The sequence below is a fragment of the Oncorhynchus gorbuscha genome, linkage group LG07 (assembly GCF_021184085.1).
Source record: "Oncorhynchus gorbuscha isolate QuinsamMale2020 ecotype Even-year linkage group LG07, OgorEven_v1.0, whole genome shotgun sequence".
Lineage (NCBI taxonomy): Eukaryota > Metazoa > Chordata > Actinopteri > Salmoniformes > Salmonidae > Oncorhynchus > Oncorhynchus gorbuscha.
This window is the reverse complement of record NC_060179.1, coordinates 52,434,946-52,458,792: the sequence shown is the minus strand read 5'-3', so window position 1 is coordinate 52,458,792 and position 23,847 is coordinate 52,434,946. Positions and strand designations below refer to the sequence as shown.

The following is a 23,847-nucleotide window of genomic DNA, read 5'->3' as shown; positions in this document are numbered from 1 at the left end:
CTAGTGTCTTAATGATGATGTGGGTATTTGAAGTTCAGGTTGGGCACAATGGAAAAGAACAGAATATTCAGAAAGGTATACCTGAGGGCGACCTCAGCACTAGCCAAGTGCATCTGTATACAATGGATTCGTAAGCATTCCCTACCTCTGGAAAAGAGCGTCTGCTAATGACCAAAATGGTACGGAAAACGTAGCCTAAATCTATGTGTCTAGTGAACAATCCCAAACTAGGTCCATGTCATCCATTATGTAATGATGGAACTGTTATTACAGAAAACTTTTTCGTTATATCTTTGATTCATCTCTTTTATTGCCTGTTTTTGTGTTTTTTTAAACATATTTTTTAATCTTCTTCATTTGAATGACCTTTTGAAATGAACTTTATATAAAAAATTTGATTTGATTATTTAGAGAAGCCGTGGTGCTCAGAACGTCAGGAGAGTTGCCTTACTGGACTCCCCTGGCAGAGACAGCCCAGTAGCAGAGCAGTGTAGGAGGCCACGATGCTGTCCTCCATGTGCTTCCCAGCATGCTGCAGTGCTGCAGAGGGAGAAGAGAAAGAGTCGTCAATATTACTACAACATCCGATTCAGCAATGCCTCATTTATAATCCAAAACATAGGTTCTACTCAAGTTACCTAATGTCAGTATGGATCATTAGCCTTGGTTAGTTAGTTAAACTTTGTTTTGATTTATTTAGCCTTTATTTAACCAGGTAGGTCATTACCTTTGGTAAGGTCTAGCTCCTCATTTTCCTCCTCTTTCTTGGCTTTCTCCTTCTCGCTGACTGCGTTGGTGTTGTTGTTCTCCGAGGCCACCCACTGGATCTCTCCACCAGACTCCTGCCACTCACCGCTCTGGTCCAGCTTGGGTTTGGGCACGTCATTGATGAAGTCATCCGTCTCCGCCTCTGCCGCTATGGCCGCTTGCTCCCGCTGGAGGAAGAGCTGAGGGCGCAAAACGCATACGGCCAGAAAGGTTTGCGCTTGCATGCAATCAGTTCATCCACCCTTCCAGATCTATGCCTAAGAGAGATCGTATAACGCTCACTGAAAATGTACACGGTCTCTACACAACCTGACCTATGAACACACTCACACGCGCGCCCGGACACACACCACATCGGCTCTCTAACCCACCTGCACCAGGGCAGCGATGGCAGTGAGCGATCCTTCCATCTTGAGCTCCTCTTTGTCAGCCACCAGGACAGAGTTGAAGGGAGCTCCTCCGTCCATCTCCATCTCCATCAGACAGTGGCGGTTCCTGGCACTGTACTCCACCAGGTTGATCAGCAGACCCAGACCCTGCATGGAGAACCATCGCACTTGAGACATACACACACCTAGAGTACCATTCTCTAAGACCCAGACCCTGCAGACACCAGTTGTGTCCCAAATTACACCCTCTATGGGTCCAGGTCAAAAGTAGTGCACTTTAAAGGGAATAGAGTGCCATTTAGGAAGCAGAGACAATCCCACCTCAAAATGGACATACACTTCAATATCATCCCCTACACTTCTTATCTATCAACTAGGTCGAGTTGAAACACATCCAAGTAAGTTCCTTACAGAGGAATGGTAATCGAACTGGGGACAAAAACAGGAAAAATCTAGGAAGTCGGGGCCCGTATTCATAAAGCGTCTCAGAGTTTGAGTGCTGATCTAGGATTAGTGACCTTCCAGATCACAATGAACAAAATCACATGGACAGGAGAGACCTGGTCTTAGATCTCCTACTCCGAGACACTTTATAAATATGGGCCCTGGAAACCCATCTAACCGAAGCCATGGCTGCAATGTGATACATGGGTAATGATGATGCTCACCAGTACTCGGATGTCGAACCTCCTCTCCTGATGAAGGTACTGTGGGACGCGGAGCACACAGTTCAAAGCTGTCATGATCATGTCCGCCTGCTCGCCTGTCTTCGTGCTTCCCCACTCTACACACACACACAAGGGGTAGAACATACAGCTGTGACGATACCAGCACTGCGATATTTTCTCCATAGCATAGATGAAAACATGAAGTAGACCAAACCCTTTGGTCCTTTAAAAACCTGCTGTTAGTAAAATATTGTGTGCTATAGCTTGGAAAATAAATCAAATGTGAATCTCGATGACAACAACGTTCGTTTCATTAGAGCTGTTTTCCTAAAGAAGTTAAACCTGCTTTGTGTTAGGACTCCTTGCCATGAGGCTAACAAGTACGGTGATACTGGTATTGCCCCGACCCTAGTAAAACAAAGTTACGACGGGACCTCAACAGTTATGTGCATAACATTTTTGGGAAGCTGAATGTCTTTAGGTGTCATCTTAAAGCACTTCTATGAACGAGCGGCGTGTGCACAACATAGTGTAGGTATTAGAGATTCTGGATTCGAGTCCAGGCTCTATCGCGACCGGGAGACCCATGGGGCGGTGCACAATTGGCCCAGCGTCGTCCGGGTTAGGAGAGGGTTTGGCCAGCAGGGATGTCCCTGTCCCAATGCGCACTAGCGACTCCTGTGGTGGGCCTGGCGCAGTGCACGCTGACACGGTCGCTAGGTGTTCCTCCGACACATTGGTGTGGCTGGCTTCTGGGTTAAGTGGGCATTGTGTCAAGAAGCAGTGTGGCTCGGTTGGGTTGTGTTTCGGAGGATGAACAGCTCTCGACTTTCACCTCTCCTGGGTCTGTACGGGAGTTGCAGCAATGAGACAATCGGATACCACGAAATTGAGAAAAAGGGATAAGAAAAAAAAGAAAAAAAAATAGTCTAGGTATGCAAATTTATTCAATAACCATCATAATTTTACAACCACCGCAGTGGCATTGGCCCGGTCAGGACAATCTATATCCAGATACAGTGTGTGTGTAGCGCTCACCATTGTCATGGGTGAGGTTGAGCAGCACGCCGATGATGGCCTTCATGCAGTCCTCCACGGCCTTACCCACATTGCTGTGGCTGGCGTACGGCAGGGCGGGGCCCGCCAAGCACAGGGCATTGTTCACCCCAGTCTCCTGGCTGTAGCGCTGGATCATCTCCTCGCAGTGCCACAGGGCCCTGTCAACAACGCACAGGGGCAATGGGTTAGCAATGGGTTATAGCACACCCGCATGCTTCCCATCCGAAACAGTTTGTGCATATGTTATAACGACATTGTGACATTTTTGTTTGTTTTGGTCTACGACAAGGGTTTTTTCGCCTGTTCGTGTACACTTTCTCTCGAGGCAAGCCAAAAGGTCAGTAGCCGAAGTGCACGCCCCTTTATCTGTGATTGGTCAACAACAGTAAGGATTCTTCAAATAGGCGTTTGTCGTCATTAAGCAAAAGACTAATTGTTCACTTCATTAACATATTTCACTTGAGAAATACTGCACCAAACATCCTAGATGCAAAAGTGCACGACTAAGAGCTCTCAAAAATCAAATGACATTTTTCTTGGCGTCTCAAGATAGTATTTTGTCTATTGCTGCTTTTTTAAATGTGTTTTTCAAGTTAAGTTTTTTTAAAGGGAGTATATGCAAGCACACCCGGTTGGTTAAAATGGCGACACCAATGAGTAATTAGTTTGTATCAAGTCAAGCACAACATCAGTATTGAACTACAAGGTACTCGGCTATATAGCTCATTTCCATTTATGGCCCCTTATGCAAATGTCTATTCAAGCTTGATAGTTTCTCCTTTTGGCATTGAACTTATAGCCTGCCGATGTTGTGCTGGGAAAGAATAGTCTTCATATTTGATGGGAGGATTGTTTGGTTGACAAAAGACTGGACTGAAAGTTTATGGATGCGGGCTCTGGAAGGACTTCACACTGAATTAAAACACTAAACAGAGTGCGTCTGGAAAATAAGCTTTTTAAAAAGTTCAAAAAGGGCAACAATTCTTCCTATGAGATTGTTGTATTGTTCAGAAACCGCGATCGTATACATGGGAAACAGGCCCGCAAAAGATACAAGAGCAATAACACGTCTCTAGTGTTTCTCTTCGCATATAGACACCATTAGTCAGACAGCATCTCAGCCAATACCTTTGAAAAAGGCAGTGTGCAGCGGGAGAGAACAGAGCGTAAATTTCACCTATAATAAAAAGGTTAGCAACAGCCGCGCACGCCGGCAGCATGGCTAACCAGAAGCAAAACAGCTTCATGCAAAATAGCAAAATAATGAGATTAGAGATAATGGGGGTCATTTATTATTAAGGCAGAGAGGAGAGCGGAGGAAGAGTTCATTCATTAGAGGGGGGGGGGGGGGGGGGTTGTTAATGAGGGCATCTGAGCTGCTGTGTGGCTCGACCCCTCTGATTTCTCCCCCCCCCCCGTAATTGAATTAGCGCAGCAGCGATCAATGCGGCTAGTGAATCCTCTGTGTAAAATCTGACAGCGGTTCATTCTTTTACCCAGTCGGAGAGGCCTCCTGGCTGGGGGTGCAAGGGCAGTTCACCAAGGGTGAGGCAGGGGTTAGGAACCAGAGCAGGGCGGTCAGGGTCCCGGCTGCAGTCAACGCACCCTGCCTGGGACGAGGCTAATTCAGTTAAGGACGGAAGAGTTTAAACAGATAAGTGGCTGTGGTGGAACGAGGCGGGTGGGGGACTGGGACGCTTGGAGGGTGGCTGACCCTTACAAGGGGAGAGAAATGGGGGTATTGATGGAGGGCTGATGGGTCCGAGCGGAGGCACAGAAGTAGCAGAGTTTGCTTTACAGAGGGGAACACGGACAGGGCGAGGGCAGATGCTGTGATTGACATAGTGTTAAAAATGTGGAAACTACAAAACAGAGCCCTGATGGAAATGGGCATTTCCCCATGTTTCTCATATGGCTCCATACAGAAACATTTGTGCATGAATTATCCTTGCGATATAATCTGTCAGTGACGAGTCATGTGCATTTCAATCAATATAAAAAGGCAAAAATCTGTGAATTCTTGGATTGAGATGGAAAAAAGCGGTGTAAACTTAAGACATTTGAAGTAAGTAGAAAAGATAATGGAACTATTTTTTAAATAAAATCTTTGAGCACTAACAATCACCAAAATAAAAGCTAGACAGTCAAATCAATTCATTTAGCAATATATATTTTGTTATTATGTTTGTTTGAGCAAAAGACCACGCATGGAAAAACACATAGGACATTTGCTTTAAAACTGCAAAACTCTCTCAGCTCTATTAACGTGGGCCTCAAATTCTCTAAAAATGCAGGCAAGACGACAGGCTGACTGCGCACCCTGCCACAACGACCACCTACACCCCTGTTTGATCCAGAAAGAAACCTGATGGCAGCAGTATTCTAAGTCTGCTGTTGTAAAGGCAGATAGGAGTCCGTGGCTCCTGAAGCAGTCAACTGTGGAGGGTGGGGAAATTCACCAAACTGATGCATTGAATCAGCACTGCTACCAATCAAACTCAATGCTGCCGTCTGGTGATACGTGTGTGTGTGTGTGTGTGTGTGTGTGTGTGTGTGTGTGTGTGTGTGTGTGTGTGTGTGTGTGTGTGTGTGTGTGTGTGTGTGTGTGTGTGTGTGTGTGTGTGTGTGTGTGTGTGTGTGTGTGTGTGTGTGTGTTCGTTCTCGCTCATACAGGACACTCACTTGGCTGAGGAGCAGATAAGCTGAGAGTCCTTATAAGCAATCAGGTAGCCCTGGTTCTCTGGGTTGTGAACAGTTACCTGTGCAAATCAACAAGACAGAGGAAGTTAATTACACAGGGAATTCGATGTATTAACAGTTCCAACTCAAATCAAGAGCACACAGAGCCCCCCTATAGGAGACTCACATTGGATTCACAGACTTGAGTTGATCAGTAATCTAACCTCGGCAACCTGCTATCTAAATATACACTGTACTCGGTCTGAAAGTGAAACAGAGCACAACTGCAGGGTTCGAGGGGCATGGGCAGCTGTTACTAAGATCAACATTTCCCATAAATACTTTAGAACTGATATTAAAGACACGCTTCGGAATTTTTGCGACTAGTTATTATTATTATTTTTTTACCTCCCGCTTTGGCCTGGATGTGTCAATGTGTAGTTCATACATGCATAATCTATGAGCAGAATTACTGATTTACCTCAAATCCGCCACGAAATCCCTAGTTTGAAAGAGACTTTACTGGAAGCTGTACGGCGCCATTTTCTCTACATTTCCCCTCGTGGGCCAGCCCCCTAGCAATTAGAGTTCACGCAAATGAGAATCAGCCATTCGTCATTTGCGTGACTGCTCGCAAGCTGCACACAGCAGAGCATGAAAGAGAGCAATGCACATATCTGCACATGACGTAGTACGCAGTTTGAGGATCACTTTTGACACGAGCGCTACTTTCAGAACTACTGGCTCAAAAGTACACAATAGTACCGAAAATTATCTTTACATAAGTTATAGTAAGGGCTATGACTGGGTTTCCTGACCCTGATTATGAATTTATGTAATTTCAGCCTTCTAGTAGTCAGAAGTGTTGCATTTTCCTACCTCATCAGAACTACAATGTCTTAACATGTCACCAGAATTTGGGCTGGGCGATATATCAAATTAATTTAAATTCATGTTTATGTACAACGTTTCAAATCTCCTTAACTCCTTCTGTGCTGTGTGCACCTTCCCACACAGACACCAAGCCCCTGCCACTCACAACAATTTGCATTTCACCCAAGCACGTTGAGACATTTCACTGTAATAGAGAAGTTAACCTTTTAAGGGTGTCGTTAGTCTCAACTCCCAAAAAGGTACAACAGAGCAGACCCTAACTAAGACAAGAGTATATATATTCTTTCTTTTATAAACAATATAAAAACACATACAAAACCACTACGTCATACATACGTCAACTACATCACACCTGCCCAGCACCCCATAACTCATTTGATTTTTCCATTGTGTTAATGATGGCGGATTGATTGATTAATACTTGTTGTGTTTTTTAGTATAAGACGGGAGTATCAACTAACATGATTGTGGAAAATGCATGATCGGTTTGCCGCACAAGCCGTTGCAAGTACCACTTACAGCTAGCAGCATTTTAGCCACAGACTTATGTGCTAAGCTATCCAGTCTGCGTTTTAGAAATGTGACATGAGCATCAAAAGATGTATTTGTATAAAGATTTGGCAACTCGTTCTCATTCTGAGAAGCAAAAGCATCCTGGGATCCAGGTAGATGTTCAAATCAAGTGGCCCATCTAAACAAAATGAACAGGCTGCTGTTGTACAAAACAGATGGAGACTGACAGGAGGGTGTATAAAATATCAACTGTTCTAACTTGTTGGCAAACAAAGACCTAATTTGGCTAGACTTTAAATATAAAGATTAGCTGGCTACTGACTAGCAGTGGGCTTGAGAGATTTGTTTATGAGACCTGTGTTAATGTTCTATAATGACTGCAAACAGAAGTTAGTCATTATTAGTGGATGTGCATAATTCTGGTTACATTTGTAATGAAAAGTGCATTTTCATATACAGCCTTGAAAGCCAGATTAGTGATTATTGCCACAAAGCAGGTTCAAATGATTAAGTAAATGATTAGTGGGTCTTATGGTTAAAGGCTTATATTTTAGCCGAAGTAAAATGTTTGAAATGCAGTGTATTGCTTCTGAAGCTAAGCAGGGTTGGTCCTGTTCAGTTCCTGGATGGGAAATCAGATGCTGCTGGAAGTGGTGTTGGAGGGCCAGTAGGAGGCACTCTTTCATCTGGTCTAAAAAACATATGCCAATGCCCCAGGGCAGTGAATGGGGACACTGCCTTGTGTAGGGTGCAGTCTTTCGGATGGGATGTTAAATGGGCGTCCTGACTCACTGAGGTCATTAAAGATCCCCTGGCACTTATCGTAAGAGTAGGGGTGTTAACCCCAGTGTCCTGGCTAAATTCCCAATCTGGCCCTCAAACCATCAGTCACCTAATAATCCCCAGTTTACAATTGGCTCATTCATCCCCCTCCTTTCCCCTGTAACTATTAAAAAATAAAATAAAAATGGACCTTTAACTGTGCAACAGAATATTATAAAAAATAAATAGATTTTAGGCCATGTCGCCCAGCCCTAACCAGAATGTCCTGACAAGGTAGGACAACTAGAAATAACATTTTACGAAAGTACAGACTTTTAGGCTTAACGGTCAGGGAAAATACGTTTTTGAATGGGAATACATTTTTACTCGCCAAAAAGTCCAGAAATTCATGAAAACAAGGCTGTGTGGTTGTGTACTCACGCTCTCCAGCACACGTAGACATCTCTCGGCTCCCCACAGCGATGCCACCAGCTTCTCCTTGTCATCCTCGTGGCTTAGGTTCTCCACACATTCTTTCACTGCAGGAAACAAGATGTCGTTTCAAACACTCAACCCCATCGATCAGGTTAGAGTATAAAACACCAAAAATGGAAAAACCATTGAAGAGCCATGACCTCAACCCCATTGAACACCTTTTGAATGAATTGGAACACCGACGTCGGGCAAAGCCTAATCACCCAACGTAAGTGCCTGACCTCACTAATGCTCTTGGGGCTGAATGGAAGCAAGTCCCCGCAGCAACATCTAGTGGAAAGCCTTCCCAGAAGAGTGGAGGCTGTTATAGCAGCAAAACGGGGGGGACCAACTCCATATTAATGCTCAGGATTTTGGAATGAGATGTTCGACGAGCAGGCGTCCACATACACTGCATGACCAAAAGTATATATTTGTTTGTTGTTGCGTCAGCTGCGTCTCAAACTGCCACATCTGCTGATGTCGGCCATCCACATTTGCAGTGAAAGGTGGCAGAGCTTTGGTGGTATTATTCAGACCATGAGACATCCAGAAAATCATTCTGACGAAAACATCCAGCGTTCAAACGGTTTGGTCTACAAACTAATATGACCACTAGGGAAAGATGACTGTCACGGACACAATGGTGTACTCCATTTTGCTCTACGACCCCCACATGCATCATGGGACTTGTCTTAAGTCAGCACTGCCGATCTGCCAACATCTGTCTGTAGCGTCAGAACTGTTTGAGATACACACTAATATGACCCGTCTGTGGAAAGGAGAGACTGTCACGAACACATCTTGCACGCTAAAAGTAGCAGTTAAAATGTTTTATGGAAGTACACAGTGTACAAAACATTAGGAACACCTGCTCTCTCCATGAGAATCCAGGTGAAAGCTATGATCCCTGATTGATGTCACCTTTTAAATCCAATTCAAATCATTGCAGGGCTCCCGAGTGGCGCAGCGGTCTAAGGCACTGCATCTTAGACGGTCTCTGGTTCGAATCCAGACTGTATCATATCCGGCCGTGATTGGGAGTCCCATAGGGCGGCGTCTGGGTTTGGGCGGCGTCTGGGTTTGGCCGGGGTAGGCTGTCATTGTAAACGAGAACGTTCTTAACTGACTTGACTAGTAAAATAACAAAACAAATGTAGATGAATGGGAGGAGACTGGTATTTTAAACCTTGAGAGAATTGAGACATAGATTGTGTATGTGTGCCATTCAGTGGGTGAATGGGCAAGAAAATATTTAAGTGCCTTTGAACGAGGTATGGTAGTAGGTGCACAGGTTTGCGTGTGTTAAGAACGGCAACTCTGCTGGGTTTTTCACACTCAACAGTTTCCCCTGTGTATCAAGAATGGTCCACCCCCCAAAGGACATCCAGCCAACTTGACACAACTGTGGGAAGCATTGGAGCCAACATCCCTGTGGAAAGCTTTAGACACATTGTAGAGTCCATGCCCCAAGGAATTCAGGCTGTTCTGAGGGCAAAAAGGGTTGCAACTCAATATTAGGAAGGTGTTCCTAATGTTTTGTACACTCAGTGTATATGGAATTAGCTCACTAATTCCTTGGAGGGCCTAGCGTCTACAGGTGTTAGTTTCTTCCCATAGCAACCAGGAGTGGAGAGTTCCTTAATAATGAATAACCTTAATTCAATCAATCACGTACAAGGTAGGAGTGAAAACCCAGACACTCAACATGGAATGAGTTTGACACCTGAACTTCAAAACCAAAAATAGCTAAACGATCCTTGGTATCACAATCTTAAAATAATTCCATATGTTAGCTTAGTAGACCCCCCCCCCCGCCAGCTTACAGTCTAGGGGGTTAACCTTGACTGGTCCTGTCGCTCTGGATAAGACCGCCTGCTAAATGACTCAAATGTAAAAATCTAGGTCTAGCTTACCTTTATCCACTATGTGGTCCAGGCCTCCCAGGAGCCTGAGCTCCTCTTTAAACCAGTCCCCAGCCCGCTTGGAGGTCAGCGATAACAAGGTCTCCATGGCTAAATGCCCCGTCTAAGCACACAGGGAATAATGAAAATACACTTACTTCACACACACAGGGTATAAGTAGACATGACTGACTCGGTGTGTTGTGATTCAAAGATGCTAACTATGACAGATGATAACAGGGTGAGGAATTGGACGAAAAAAGATTTCCTTCCTCTCAGTGATGGGAGTCAGGAGGAATCTAGATTGCATGTAGGTAGAGTTCGGGTCCAACCACAACAATACTGACATCTTGAATTTCACTGTCAATAGATAGGAGCTAACACTTTCATAATTAATATCTCTAACATTAAACATTTTAAAACAAACTGAGCTCAAGTGATCATTCAGTTCTTCCACCAACTTTCAATCAGATTCTCTAATGATTAACTCAACATGGAAGCTTACAGAAATATAAAAGAGTGAGTCCCTGTGATTATTCCAGAGAGAGACCGCTTGAATTCATGAAAATCAGTTGGGGGGGGGGGGGGGGCCCTTGAGGCAAATGGTCAGTCTGCTCTCTATGAAGAATAGGGCTTCATCCCAAATATCACCCTATTCCCTACATAGTGCACCACTTTTGACCAGACCCCTATGGGTGACATTTGGGACACTAACTAGAAAATCAGTGGAGAGGATATTTATAGAAGCAAAGGAAACCAAAAGGCTAAAAAGCCAGATATCAAGGGCCCTGTCATCACGTCATCAGATTAAACCTGGTTTGAAATGCTGTGCAGTTTCGCCAGTCCCAATTCAAATACATTATTTCCATTGGCTCTAACGTGCAAAGCCATTGTGTGTCAGGGGCAACTGTTCATCTCGCTCTACAAGGGGACGTGTTATCATTTCACAAAAGTCAGGTTTTTTTGGTGACAGTCAGAGACCTCTCATTGCATCAATCAAGCAGTGTTTTCCCCTAAAGAAAATGCTGAAATAATTATTCAAAACATGGCTTACAGCGGCGACGGCCATTAGAGGAGCCAAAGCAGGAAGATTATTAGCGTAAATCCAAGATTACATCTACACAACACCTGCTAATCCATAATGGTTTAAGGCCTACATTTAAACCTCTAGTTGTCCATCTGCCGCAGGACAGAGGGGGAGGAGAAGAGTTAAAGAGATAGACTGGGAGAAAACAAGGAGGAGGAAAGAGAGTCTAGAGGCTCTGAGCTACAGCTAGTCTCCATCCTGTAAGCATAGACCAGGGTTATATTCATTAGGCCCCCCCCCCCCCAAAAAATAACTGGCCTGAAACGGGGAGGGACTACCTGAACTAGCCCAACAGGAAACACTTTTGTTTTCCGTTGCATGCCCTACTGAATATGACCTAAGGAAGACTCTCTAGGGAACCCGTACCGTGATGTTCTCCAGGTCCAGGTGCTTGTTGTGCACCGTGTCGCACAGCTTGCGGATCTTCTCCTTGACCTTTGACATCTCCTTGGCAGTGAGCTGGTTGTCCTTGGCCACAGAGTGGTCTCCCTCCAGCTCCAGCAGGCGGATCATCAGGTCTAGACTGGCCCGGTCTAGGTCCATGTTGAGTCGGTCTCGGCTCAGGATGTACATCAGACTGGCCGTACACAGGGAGAGGTTCTGGGAGGGAGGGGGGGGTAATGGAGAAAGAGGAAAAAGGGAGGAGGAGAAAGGATACATGAACCTGATATCCAGATTTTAAGTTGTGTCACTAACAGCACAGGTTGTGTTACTAAGCGCCAATGCCTTTTGTAACTTGGCAGGCTCCAGTTAAAGGTTTGAGCTTCAATACTGCTCTGACAGAAACCAAGTCAAGTCAGGCACAATCTCTGGTGGGGCGGCCTTAACTTACCGGGTGCTGTGGGGCATCGTTGAGTGTCTTGAAGACTTGGGCCACCTTCCCTCTGGCCCGCAGGTGCATTCTGAAGCTGGGCATGGCACACCTGGTGGCCAGGCTAATGATACTGCAGGAGAGGAGAGATTAATAAAGTTGAAGTGAACAGAGAGGGGAGAGGAGGGTCACTCTTCTGCTAGATCATCGTCTAGTTTGCTATCGTCTGATGGGAAAGGCATGCTGCGAGGAAACTGTGCCGTTAACCGCAGACGTAGGATCAGATGAACCTTCACTTAATCATTATTTTAAAGCTGGAATCCTTAAAGTGGAACTCTAGCCTCCGTTTCACCTCATTTATTTACAAAGTCACATCTCAATAGGTGGTCCAGGTATGTCATGACTGTAAAAGTTCAACAATCAATGTCAAAGGATGTCTGATGGTGAAACTGCCACATCAGTTTGCAAACACCTTTTCCCCTGACATCATTGATAAAATAGCAGAATATGCGCTCAAATGTTCATTCCCAAGTTGTGCGATGCTCCTCACCCCCACATTGTCCACAAAACAAAAACAATAAGTACGGCCATGGGGGCGGACAGTGGTGTCGTTTCCCCTACTGCGGATTCCATCTTTAACCATCAATGAGATGCCAAAGAATCTGACCCCGTATCAGTAGTTAGAGCATTAACTAGCAGCTAGTCTTACCTAAGGCAGCGTGTGTTGAGGGGCTGGCCACTCTTCAAGCCAGTGGCCAGGTACTCAAAGTCATCGGTGAACTCCTGGTTCTCGCCAAACTCCACCACGTCGTTGAAGTGCTTGACATGCTGGACTACTGTGTATAGCTGCAACAAAGTGTTGATGTCACGCCAATGCATGCTGGGCTCATTACATCACATGGTACAATGCATTCCTAAGGTATTCATACCCTTTCTACACATTTTTTTTGCGTTACAGCCTTATCCTAAAATGGATTAAATAAGACATCCTCAATCTACACACAATACTCCATAAAAACAGTAAAAACTGGATTGTAGAAAAGTATTTAAAAATAAACAGAAATAACTTATTTACGTAAGTATTCAGACCCTTTGCTATGGGAGTCGAAATTGAGCTCCGGTGCAACCTGTTTTCATTGATCATCCTTGAGATGTTTATACAACTTGATTGGAGTCCACCTGTGGTAAATTCAATTGACGGGACATTATTTCAAAAAGCACATACCTGTCGATATAAGGTCCCACAGCTGACAGTGCATGTCAGAGCAAGCAATGAGGTTGAAGTAATTGGTCATAGACATCCGAGACCAGATTGTGTCGAGGTACAGATCTGGGGAAGGGTACCAAAACATTTCTGCAGCATTGAAGGTTCCCAAGAACACAGTGGCATCCATCATTCTTAAATGGAAGAAGTTTGGAACCACCAAGAATCATCCTAAAGCTGCCCACTTTGCCAAACTGAGCAATCGGGGGAGAAGGCCCTTGGTCAGGGAGGTGACTAAGAATCCGATGGTCACTGACAGAGCTCCAGAGTTCCTCTGTGGAGATTGTAGAACCTTCCAGAAGGACAACCAGCACTACACCAATCACACCTTTCTGGTCGAATGGCCAGACGGATGCTATTCTTCAGTAAAAGGAACATGACAGCCAGCTTGGAGTTTGCCAAAAGGCACATAAAGGACTCTCAGACCATGAGAACAAGATTCTCTGGTCTGATGAAACCAATATTGAACTCTTTGGCCTGAATGCCAAGCGTCACATCTGGAGGAAACCTGGCACCATCCCTACAGTGAAGCATGGTGGTGGCAGCATCATGCTGTGTGGATGTTTTTCAGCAGCAGGGACTGGGAGACTCGTCAGGTTTGAGAGAAAGATGAACGGAGCAAAGTAGAGAGACGCTTGATGAAAACCTACTCCAGAGCACTCAGGACCTCAGACTGGGGCAAACGTTCACCTTCCAACAGGACAACGACCCTAAGCACACAAGCAAGACATGCAGGAGTGCCTTCGGGACAAGTCTCTGAATGTCCTTGAGTGGCCCAGCCATAGCCTAGAGTTGAATCTGATCAAAAATCTCTGGAGAGAACTGAAAATAGCTGTGCAGCGACACTCACTATCCAACCTGACAGTTTGAGAGGATCTGCCGAGAAAAAAAATGGGAGAAACTCCCCAAATACAGGCGTGCTAAGTCATACCAAAGAAGAAGCGAGGCTGAAATTGCTGCCAAATGAGTTTTAACAAAGTACTGAGTAAAGGGTCTAAACACTTCTGTAATGACAAAGTAAAAAACAGTTTTTGCTTTGTCATTATGGGGTAGTTTGTGTAGATTGATGAGGGGATGTGTAGATTTATTTTAGAATAAAGCTGTAACGTAAAAATGTGGAAAAAGTCAAGGGGTCTGAATACTTTCCGAATGAACAGTATTTGTCCCAAATGGCACTCTATTCAATATATCGTTGTGCTCTGGTTAAAGTATAAGTGAATCAGGTGCAATTTCAGACATAGCCAAAATTCCCCTAATACAATGTAACAAACGATAAGGAACCATGTCATTACCATGTTTCTCACATACTAATTGCGTAACACATTTCCCTTAGTTACACAACACACTTCAATTCTTAGCATGCTAATGACAGATTCTGATGTGTGTGTGTGTGTGTGTGTGTGTGTGTGTGTGTGTGTGTGTGTGTGTGTGTGTGTGTGTGTGTGTGTGTGTGTGTGTGTGTGTGTGTGTGTGTGTGTGTGTGTGTGTGTGTGTGTGTGTGTGTGTGTGTGTGGAGTAGGGTAAGAGTTTGTGGATTCGCAGTGAATTGTGGAGCAGGGATGAGGTAGATACTAGATCGAGCTAGAGAGCTCAGTCCTGCTATTCTTAACATGAGAGCTATGCGCCCGCAGCCTGCCAAGCGTACAAGCACAAAAACAGCAAATGTTAACTGCAGGTGGAGTTTAAGGACGTGGGATGCCCATTACGCTGTTCCTGCTTACGCGATTGCCCACACTGCAGTTTCTAGCGGAGCGAATACTGCTTAGCATACAGACACCCCCATCATAAAATAACCAACTGCAGATGGTTACATGAACCATTGTTTAGGGATTGAGGGATCCTGCAGTATATGGTCTTATAGGAAGGTGGAGTAATTGATGCACGGCCTCAGAATTCACTGTGGTTTGTTTCAAGAGTCTATATTTAAATAAGATGATCTACACCTGACCAAACCAGGTAGGTATGATCAGGACTAAATTATGGATCATCCATGTAATTGGTGCCAATTGTTCAAATCCATTTTTAAAACATTGTAGACCAGGGCCCATATTCATAAAGTAATCAAGGATCAGGTCCACCTGTCCATAAACATATTCATTATTATCTGGAAGGAAAAACTCATCCTAAAATCAGCACTCCTCCTCTGAGGCTTGATCAACAGTTTCAGGGCAATATCTTGTGGTTTTATTTTATTCAACCTTTATTTAAGCATCACTTACAGGCTGAGCTTTATAGATGCCAAGTTGCAGACCACAGTGATGGGTTGATGGCTAGAACAGAGAGTGTTGTGTTGGTGCTCACCTCCTTGTGCTCTTTCCTGCATTTCAGTGCAGTGACAATGTCCTGGTAGGGCTCGGTGGGGAACGACACAGACTTGATGACTTTGGGCGGCGGGCATGGCGGCGCTTTGAACAGGCCGTCGTCTTTGTGAGAGTTGGCATCCTTGCTGCTGCCGCTCGACTGGCTGGCCTGACAGAGAGAGAGAGAGGAAGATATGGGGGGTGGGGTTAAAAGGAGGAAGGAGGGGGAGGGGAGGCAGAGTAGGAGAGACAGGGAAAGGGCAGAAAGAGTGTGTGTCAGAGGGAGAAAAGCAAAAGCAAACACCTGCTCAGCACACGGCCCTGCTGCTGCTGCTGGCAATTCATGTTGTTGAACGCCAGCCAACAGCCTCCTGCCCCTTACGTAAGAGATAAGGCGCAGTAAAAACTCACACGTGTGGGCCCCCCCCCACACACACACACACACACACACACACACACACACACACACAGGAACCAAGTCCCTTCTAGCAGTTTGAGGGCATTATAGCGTCCTGTAAAACATGACTAACATTATCTGTAAGACTGAGAATTCAACATGCAGAGCAGTGTATTTTTAACAGGCTAATGAATTCCAGGGATGGCAAGGTGCCACAATGGCTTCTAATGACATTTGGTGAATTAATCAGACAGTGTGCATGCCAATTGGTACCCTAGTGCACTACAAAAGGAAAAAAGGGTGCCATTTGGGACATCGATTGGAGTAGAGTGGCCTTTCCAGAGTGAACACATGCTCGTATTGGTCTCTTTGCCAAACCATGGTTAAGAGACCAATACGAGCATGCGTTTACTCTGGGAAAATGTGTAGCAGTGTGTGTGGCAGTGTGTACTCCAAAAGTAATTAAAATAAAATGATGCTGACACCATCTAAAATATAATTTTCAACTCCAGAAATTAGACAAATAATAATTTAACATATTGCACCATGTATATAGACTATGCATGGTCCATATTATCAGGTATGTTATTAGCAATAAGCATTCAAATATAAATTAAACACATTTTATTTGGGGTTTACGGGATATCCGCTGAAAAGCAACGATACCCACTATAAAAACAACAGTAAGGTAAACCTGTTTAAGGTAAACTTGTTTAGTTTAACTTCTTAGGTACAAATTAAAGATGTGTCCTTCTATAGCAGTGGATAAGAAGTATGCAAAAGTGGTTACATTAAACCACCACAAGGGGTGAATGAGTTCAACATAGTCAATCTGAAATGGCACCGTTCACAAATTGAGAGCTTAAAATTCCTTGGTATCCACATCACAAAACAAACTAGAATGGTCCAAACACACCAAGACAGTCGTGAAGAGGGCACGACAAAGCCTATTCCCCCTCAGGAAACTAAAAAGATTTGGCATGGGTCCTGAGATCCTCAAAAGGTTCTACAGCTCACTACTGTATATAGCCTCGCTACTATTATTTTTCACTGTTGTTTTTAGTTCTTTACTTACCCATTGTTCACCTAATACCCTTTTTGCACTATTGGTTAGAGCCTGTAAGTAATCATTTCACTGTAAGGTGAAACCTGTAGTATTGGGCGCACGTGACAAACTTTGATGTTCACAAATAAGCATTGAAATGCAGTAACATGCCATTCGTAATGTCACCACAAGGTGTCAGCACCAGCATTTGTTTAGAGTTGATTTACTGCAGTGTTTACAACAGTCAAAGGTCATGTAAACAATGGCAACCTTGTAATGAGTATGTTATGACAAGCACAAGTTAGCTGTTCATTAAGACAATGTCTTCTTACAGGTACCATATTTACAATATACTGTTATTCAATACAAAATGTATTGGCTATACATTTCAACGACAATGGCATGAACTGCTGACTAAAAACGTTTATGCAGGCAAATGCTTGCCACACTGGTTTTTGTCCCATGTTCTAATTTAGCTAGCTACGGATCTCATCACGAATGCAAGTACATTGCCTGAATGATAGACATGTGACAACTGTCTTGCTTTTTGCAGATAACATATTTAGGAAAACAACCTAAATAAGCTAACATAATAGGCCCAGACAGTAACAGTGTTACTTTTGTATCAAAGACGAGTGCTCACTTTGCCGGCAATCGAGTGTTAGCACATACGTAGCACAGATAGCTTAGCTAGCTAGTCAGCCAACGTTAACCCAGTTAGAATGTGATGAGGACAGGGCTGCCTGCTTAGTGAAGTGTACTTTTTATCATTTACTTATTCAAATACGCTGGCTGTGGCAAGCTACTCACCATCAAACCACCAGCCTTACTCTCTCTATCTCCACCCGTTGTAACCTAGGGCTGAATGATGTTCAATGAGCAGCTTGTAGAACACCCTCTTCAGGAAACTATTAACATTGCTCACTTGCGGTCATTCTTTTGACAGATGCATTTGTTTATTCTATGTTTCTAATATCAGCACTTTATCTGTTGAATAAAGGCCGCTAAAAATTACATTATTTAAAAATATAAGAAACTCTGCCAATATTAGCCTGTCAACCAATTTAATGGTCGGGCTCCACAGTTAATTATTGCATTAATTCAGGCTTTCGTTCATTAGACCGTACACGCAGGCCATATAAAATGTAAACATGTGTGGCTGGTAAAAGTTTGAGCAGCCTACTAAATAAAATGTAGCCTGTTTTTGCAGCCTATAATAGAGTTTGGGAATTCCCTCCCTATGGCATTCGTAATTGGAATATTTATCTCCATTGAACACACAAGCAGACTAGGTAAATAGATAACCCCATAGTATAATAGTTTCAGATTATTCTATTAATTAGTCGTTTTGTTTTCTGAGTAATTATGGACTGTTCCAGAATCTTCAAAGTGCACCTCGGCAGAAATAGTTTAATATTTTTTGGACTGTGGCAGAAATGATTTTGCTGTGTCGCAGCACCCCAGCTAAAGGACTGTAGCGGAAACACTGATGAGCATCACTGGTGGTGGAGGGAGGGTGTGAGTGAAGCTGGAGAGAATGGGCAGGGTGCAGTGTCCACGAGCTGCAGAAATCTCATACCTATAGCTAGCTTGGTGGGGGGGGGTAGAGTCTGTGGTGAGCGACACCCCTTAGTGTTGACTAGGAGGTAACTTACGGGTGCAGTGGTTGATCGGGGTACGGGTGGCGGGGGAAGCTCCTCTGGCTCTCTGTTCCAGTGTCTGGCGTTGTACACAGCTTTAGTGGGAGACTGCAGGGGGAAACAGAAAAACAACTCAACTTACACCGTGATGAGGTAAGTCCATGAAGTTACTTCACATTTTTTTTTTAATCACACAAAAACCCATCAGCCCTTTCTACTAGAACAGTGTTAAAACAAAAGAGACCCATTGAGCAACAAATACTCCAAACAACTGCAACAGACAATTTAAAGTTTATTCAATTTCTCCTAATTCAAGGTGATTTTTTTATACTGGGAATGATCAGTGTCTTGGAACAGAGCACATTTTATTTCATTAGTCAGAGGGAGATGTAACAGAGAGAGAGTGCGGATGGGGTAGAAAACATTGGTCTTTGTCTAACCAAACAAGCCCTGTTGGGAGGGAGCGCGCGTCTAAATGAACGCCTATTAAACCACGGGGCGGCCAGGGCAGCTCAAACAGCAGGACTGATTGGAGACAACTGCCAGCACCCACCGTATACAGACACAGGAGTGTACAGAGAAAAAAAAAAACTTGGCTCCTCTCCACTCTGCTTTTTTTATCCCATTGGCTGAATCTGTTGCTGGGATATTAATAATGAAAAGAAAATAAGAAAAAGAGAAGAAAATAAAACATTGCTGGCACAGGACAGAGCACTGTAGGAAACAATGAACCGAGTGTAGCTCGACTTTCAACCATGATCCTACTCTAATCAAGTGGACACAGACCGGCAGGTTCACCGCACCCACGGCAGTGAGTCTTGAGAAGCAAGGCATTTTCTGTAAACATGGGCACTCGCTCTCATGCAAACACACACTGTGCACACCAAGGTTTCAATCTCATTCCATGGAGGCCCTAGTGTCTGCAGGGTTTTGTTTTTCTTTCAATTAAGACCTAGACAACCAGGTGAGGAGAGTTCTTTATTAATTGGTGACCTTAATTCAAACAAGCACAAGGGAGGAGCGAAAAGCCGCAGACACTCGGCCCTGCGTTGAGTGAGTTTGACACATACGTTAGCCAATAAATACCAACTTTTGGCCATAAAATTATTATTTTTTAAACTATAAAACTGATAAATAGCATTTCTACCGGCCAAATTGTCCAGGAGAAAAAACAACGATCCATTGAAAAAATGATGGTTTTTATTCATTGATGGAAATACTCCTAACTTCAAAAGGCAAATATATCTGGAAATTAGTGTGGGGGTGTGAGTTTCTATTTTTACTCACGCAAAAGATACGAGGTCCTAATAAGGGATTTCAGCTAAGTGTACTGGGCAAAATTGGCAAAGATTGTGTTGCTTATTCCGTCAAGAGGGGATTGTTTCTCCACAACAGAGTAAATCACTAGGCAGCCAACTGCAGACGGGGGGGGGGACTCGCTGGTGAAACCACACTGGTGAAACCAAACCACTCAACCAGCCATCAGCTGATGTGGTCCAACACCACCCGAGACAGTAACAGGAGCCCTGCTCTGGCCTTAGACAAGCAAACATTTTATGACGCATGTCTACACCATCTTACACACACACACACACACACACACACACACACACACACACACACACACACACACACACACACACACACACACACACACACACACACACACACACACACAGGGTTTCCTTTAGCCAGTAATTGCTGGCTTTTGTCTGCACTCCTTATGCGCTGCGAGAGAGAGGGGCCTAGGCTACTGTTGATTGCAAAGATGGAGGCCTTTTTCATTGACGTAAAACAAAAGTTAGAGGAAAACGAGTATACCTATAGAGTAAAGTCTACAAGGGGGATTTAATACTGTAGTGGACAAAGATGAAAAGAACACTGGCGCGGCCAAATGCAGGCTAATGCTAACTAGCGTTAGAGCAACGACTGGAAGTCTATGCATTCTAGCAGACACCCATAGACAAATTCTGGGGACGATGACTAATGCTAGACTGCCGTTTGACAACAACAACCAAAAACATTGCTCTTTTGTCCATAATAATCTTGTCATGTAGGAATTACCCACAGTACATCTGCAAGCTGTTCTGCAGACCATAACGCACATGCCAATTCCAGAATGGTCACACTTACATAACGCAACATTTGTGACAAAACAATCAGAGTTGAAAAATGAGGGGACACGTGTGAGAGAGCGCGACATGAATTAGTCAAATGTCATAATAATGAAGGCCATTAAATCAACCTCTAACATCTGACAGCCAACATCAAAAGACAGGCATATCCAGTGCACACAGAGGGCCAGAACGTACACACACAAATAATGCATGAAGCACAACTGGTTATGCAGAATGAAAAGTAGAATGAAAAAAAAAAAAAATAAGGATTGTTGGATTATCATGCAAAACAGCCACATTTAAAAAAAAACAGCAATTTGTAAACAAACTGCAAGAGAAGAACATTCATTGTTAAGCATCAAATTTAATTGTTTTTTTGGAGGGTTCTTACAGACTGCTTCCCAAATGGCACCCTATTTCCTACAGTATGTAGTTCACTACAGGCCCTGGTCAAAAGTAGTGCACTATATAGGGAATAGGGTGCAATATGGAACTACCCTAAACTGGCACGATTATGCATTACCACTGCATGCGTTAGACTGCCACTTCACTACCCCTGCAGTTAGCCCAGTCGCAATCGAAAGCGCTACCTTTTGACAACTCAAGAATACCCAGGTCATTTTGGGGGGCTATTGTTGTTGTTGTTGTTGTTTTTTTTATGTGTTCAGCTCGCCCATTATGTTATCTGCATGGAGGACATTACAGGGCAAGAGATGAGGACTGTGGAGAAAGCCTCTCGGAAGACTTGGAAGGCACCTTGGCACTCTACAGGTTTGTAGTAACCCAAATGCAAAGAAAAACAATTCATGACAAGCTGCCTTCAAACTATCATTATACGAATCATTGTATAAACTATAACCTGCACCTAACAACTAGGGTTGTGACGGAAAATAATATTGCAATATTAGGATCATGGCGACAATGAAAACAAATCACATCACACTCTTTGGTCTACAAAAATAATTTGTCCTTTAGCTTGGAAAACAACTTGATGTTTCCAACATCGGGGCTGTTTCCCACTTTGTGTTTTGTTTCCTTGCCACGATACTAATGAGTACCGCAATACTGGTATCATCCCAGCCCCTACTAACAAACCCAACTCATATAAAAGTCTGGCTTTCCCACAATATGATTTCAAATCGCATTCTTAACAAGGCTTTGCTCTTAACTTTAAGTCTAAGCCGTGTCTAAGCTAGCGTTTGTTCTGAAGTACATTTGAGAGATAAGATCAGGAAACACATTTTATATGTATTAAACTATTTATATTGGGAACTAAACCATCTCCATATATACATTCAATGGTGGAGCTCTTCAAGATCAAGTCCATCAAAGCGATAGGAGAACAGGCATTACTGGTTCTTTTGATAAATGAGAACCATCTGAGACTACAATGACCGTTCATCCCTTCATTCATCCACATATAAATAATCCAACAGCCGTTTCAGCCTGGCATCTCTTCAGCTCGTAGAGTGTAGTCTACTCATCCTCTGCTGAAAGTTCTGGGTCTAGTTCATTAGGCACCAAACGGACTGAAACCGGGAGGGACGACCTGACCGTGTCCAATGAAAAGTGCACTTTTTTTGTTTTCCGTTGCAAAGTGTTTCTCAATGATGTGCCGTTGTGGCCTGGTTAACGCGACCCTGGACGAGTGTTCTATAGGAACTCACCCCGCACGCTTACCTTTTTGGGGCCACTGAAGATCTTCCTATTGGTCTCCCTGCTCTCCTTGGATTTCTCCACCTGTTTTGCCTGAGGCCTCCTGGGCATCTCTAGGCCCACAGAGGCAGAGTTGTCCTCTGGGAAGTCCATCACATCTACAGGGGACATGCCAAATGTAAACGTGTGTTAAGACTAGTGCAGATCATCACAGTTCATTGCCAAGTCTATATAATTACATATAGAATTGTAAATCTTTGTGACCAAGTCATTAATAGCCAAAAGTATTTCATTAGAATAGATTATTGAAAATCTATATTCAGATCTACACTGGCATGCATGTACGCATGCGGCGAAATACACAAACACATAATATTCAGAAAGTATTCAGACCCCTTGTTAAATTAGCCTTATTCTAAAATTGATTGATTAAAAAAATAATAATAATCATCTTTCAATCTACACACAATACCTCAAAATGACAAAGCGAAAACAGGTTTTTTGAAATTTGAGAATTCATAAAAAATAAATACCTTATTTACAAAAGTATTCAGACCCTTTGCTATGTGACTCGAAATAGAGTTCGGGTGCATCCCGTTTCCATTGATCATGCAACTTCATTGGATTCCACCGGTGGGAAATTAAATTGATTGCACATGATTTGGAAAGGAGAGCTCCAAGACAGGATTGTGTCGAGGCACAGATCTGGGGAAGGGTACCAAAACATTTCTCCAACATTGAAGGTCCCCAAGAACACAGTGGCCTCCATCATTCTTAAATGGAATAAGTTTGGAACCACCAAGACTCTTCCAAGAACAGGCAAGCCCGGCCAAAACTGACAAAAAAAAATGGGGGAGAAGGGCCTTGGTCAGGGAGGTGACCAAAAACCTGATGGTCTCTGAAAGAGTTCTAGAGTTTCTCTGTGGAGATGGGCAAACCTTCCAGAAGGACAACCATCTCTGCAGCACTACACCAATCAGGCCTTTATGGTAGCGTGGCCAGATGGAAGCCACTCCTCAGTAAAACCACATACCCGCCCGCTTGGAGTTTGCAAAAAGGCACCTAAAGGACTCTGACCATGAGAAACAGGATTCTCTGGTCTGATGAAACCAAGATTGAACTCTGTGGCCTGAATTCCAAGCGTCACATCTGGAGGAAACCTGGCACCATCCCTATGGTGAAGCATGGTGGTGGCAGAATCATGCTGTGGGGATGTTTTTCAGCGGCAGGGACTTGAAGACGAGTGAGGATCGAGGGAAAGATGAACGGAGAGAAATACAGAAAGATCCTTGATGAAAACCTGTTCAGAGTGCTCAGGACCTCTGACCGGGGCGAAGGCACACCTTCCAACAGGACAACGTCCCTAAGCACACAGCTAAGACAACACAGGAGTGGCCTGGGGACAAGTCTCTGAATGTCC

At 43.9% G+C, this 23,847-nt stretch overlaps 1 protein-coding gene across 3 annotated transcripts in view; it reads right to left on the bottom strand.

The window, feature by feature from the left end:
* Positions 1-23,847, bottom strand: part of waplb (WAPL cohesin release factor b) — a 52,696-nt gene that overhangs the window by 3,664 nt on the left and 25,185 nt on the right. For all 3 annotated transcript variants that reach the window (XM_046356692.1, XM_046356691.1, XM_046356693.1), the window contains exons 5-18: positions 22,452-22,585; positions 18,670-18,762; positions 15,574-15,741; positions 12,718-12,854; positions 12,030-12,141; positions 11,564-11,797; positions 10,123-10,234; positions 8,174-8,271; positions 5,567-5,643; positions 2,864-3,042; positions 1,826-1,941; positions 1,140-1,304; positions 728-947; positions 452-540 (exon numbers count right to left, since the gene is read on the bottom strand). In XM_046356692.1, the coding sequence (XP_046212648.1) occupies positions 452-540; positions 728-947; positions 1,140-1,304; positions 1,826-1,941; positions 2,864-3,042; positions 5,567-5,643; positions 8,174-8,271; positions 10,123-10,234; positions 11,564-11,797; positions 12,030-12,141; positions 12,718-12,854; positions 15,574-15,741; positions 18,670-18,762; positions 22,452-22,585 (1,934 nt within the window). The remainder of the gene's footprint in view (positions 1-451; positions 541-727; positions 948-1,139; positions 1,305-1,825; positions 1,942-2,863; positions 3,043-5,566; positions 5,644-8,173; positions 8,272-10,122; positions 10,235-11,563; positions 11,798-12,029; positions 12,142-12,717; positions 12,855-15,573; positions 15,742-18,669; positions 18,763-22,451; positions 22,586-23,847) is intronic.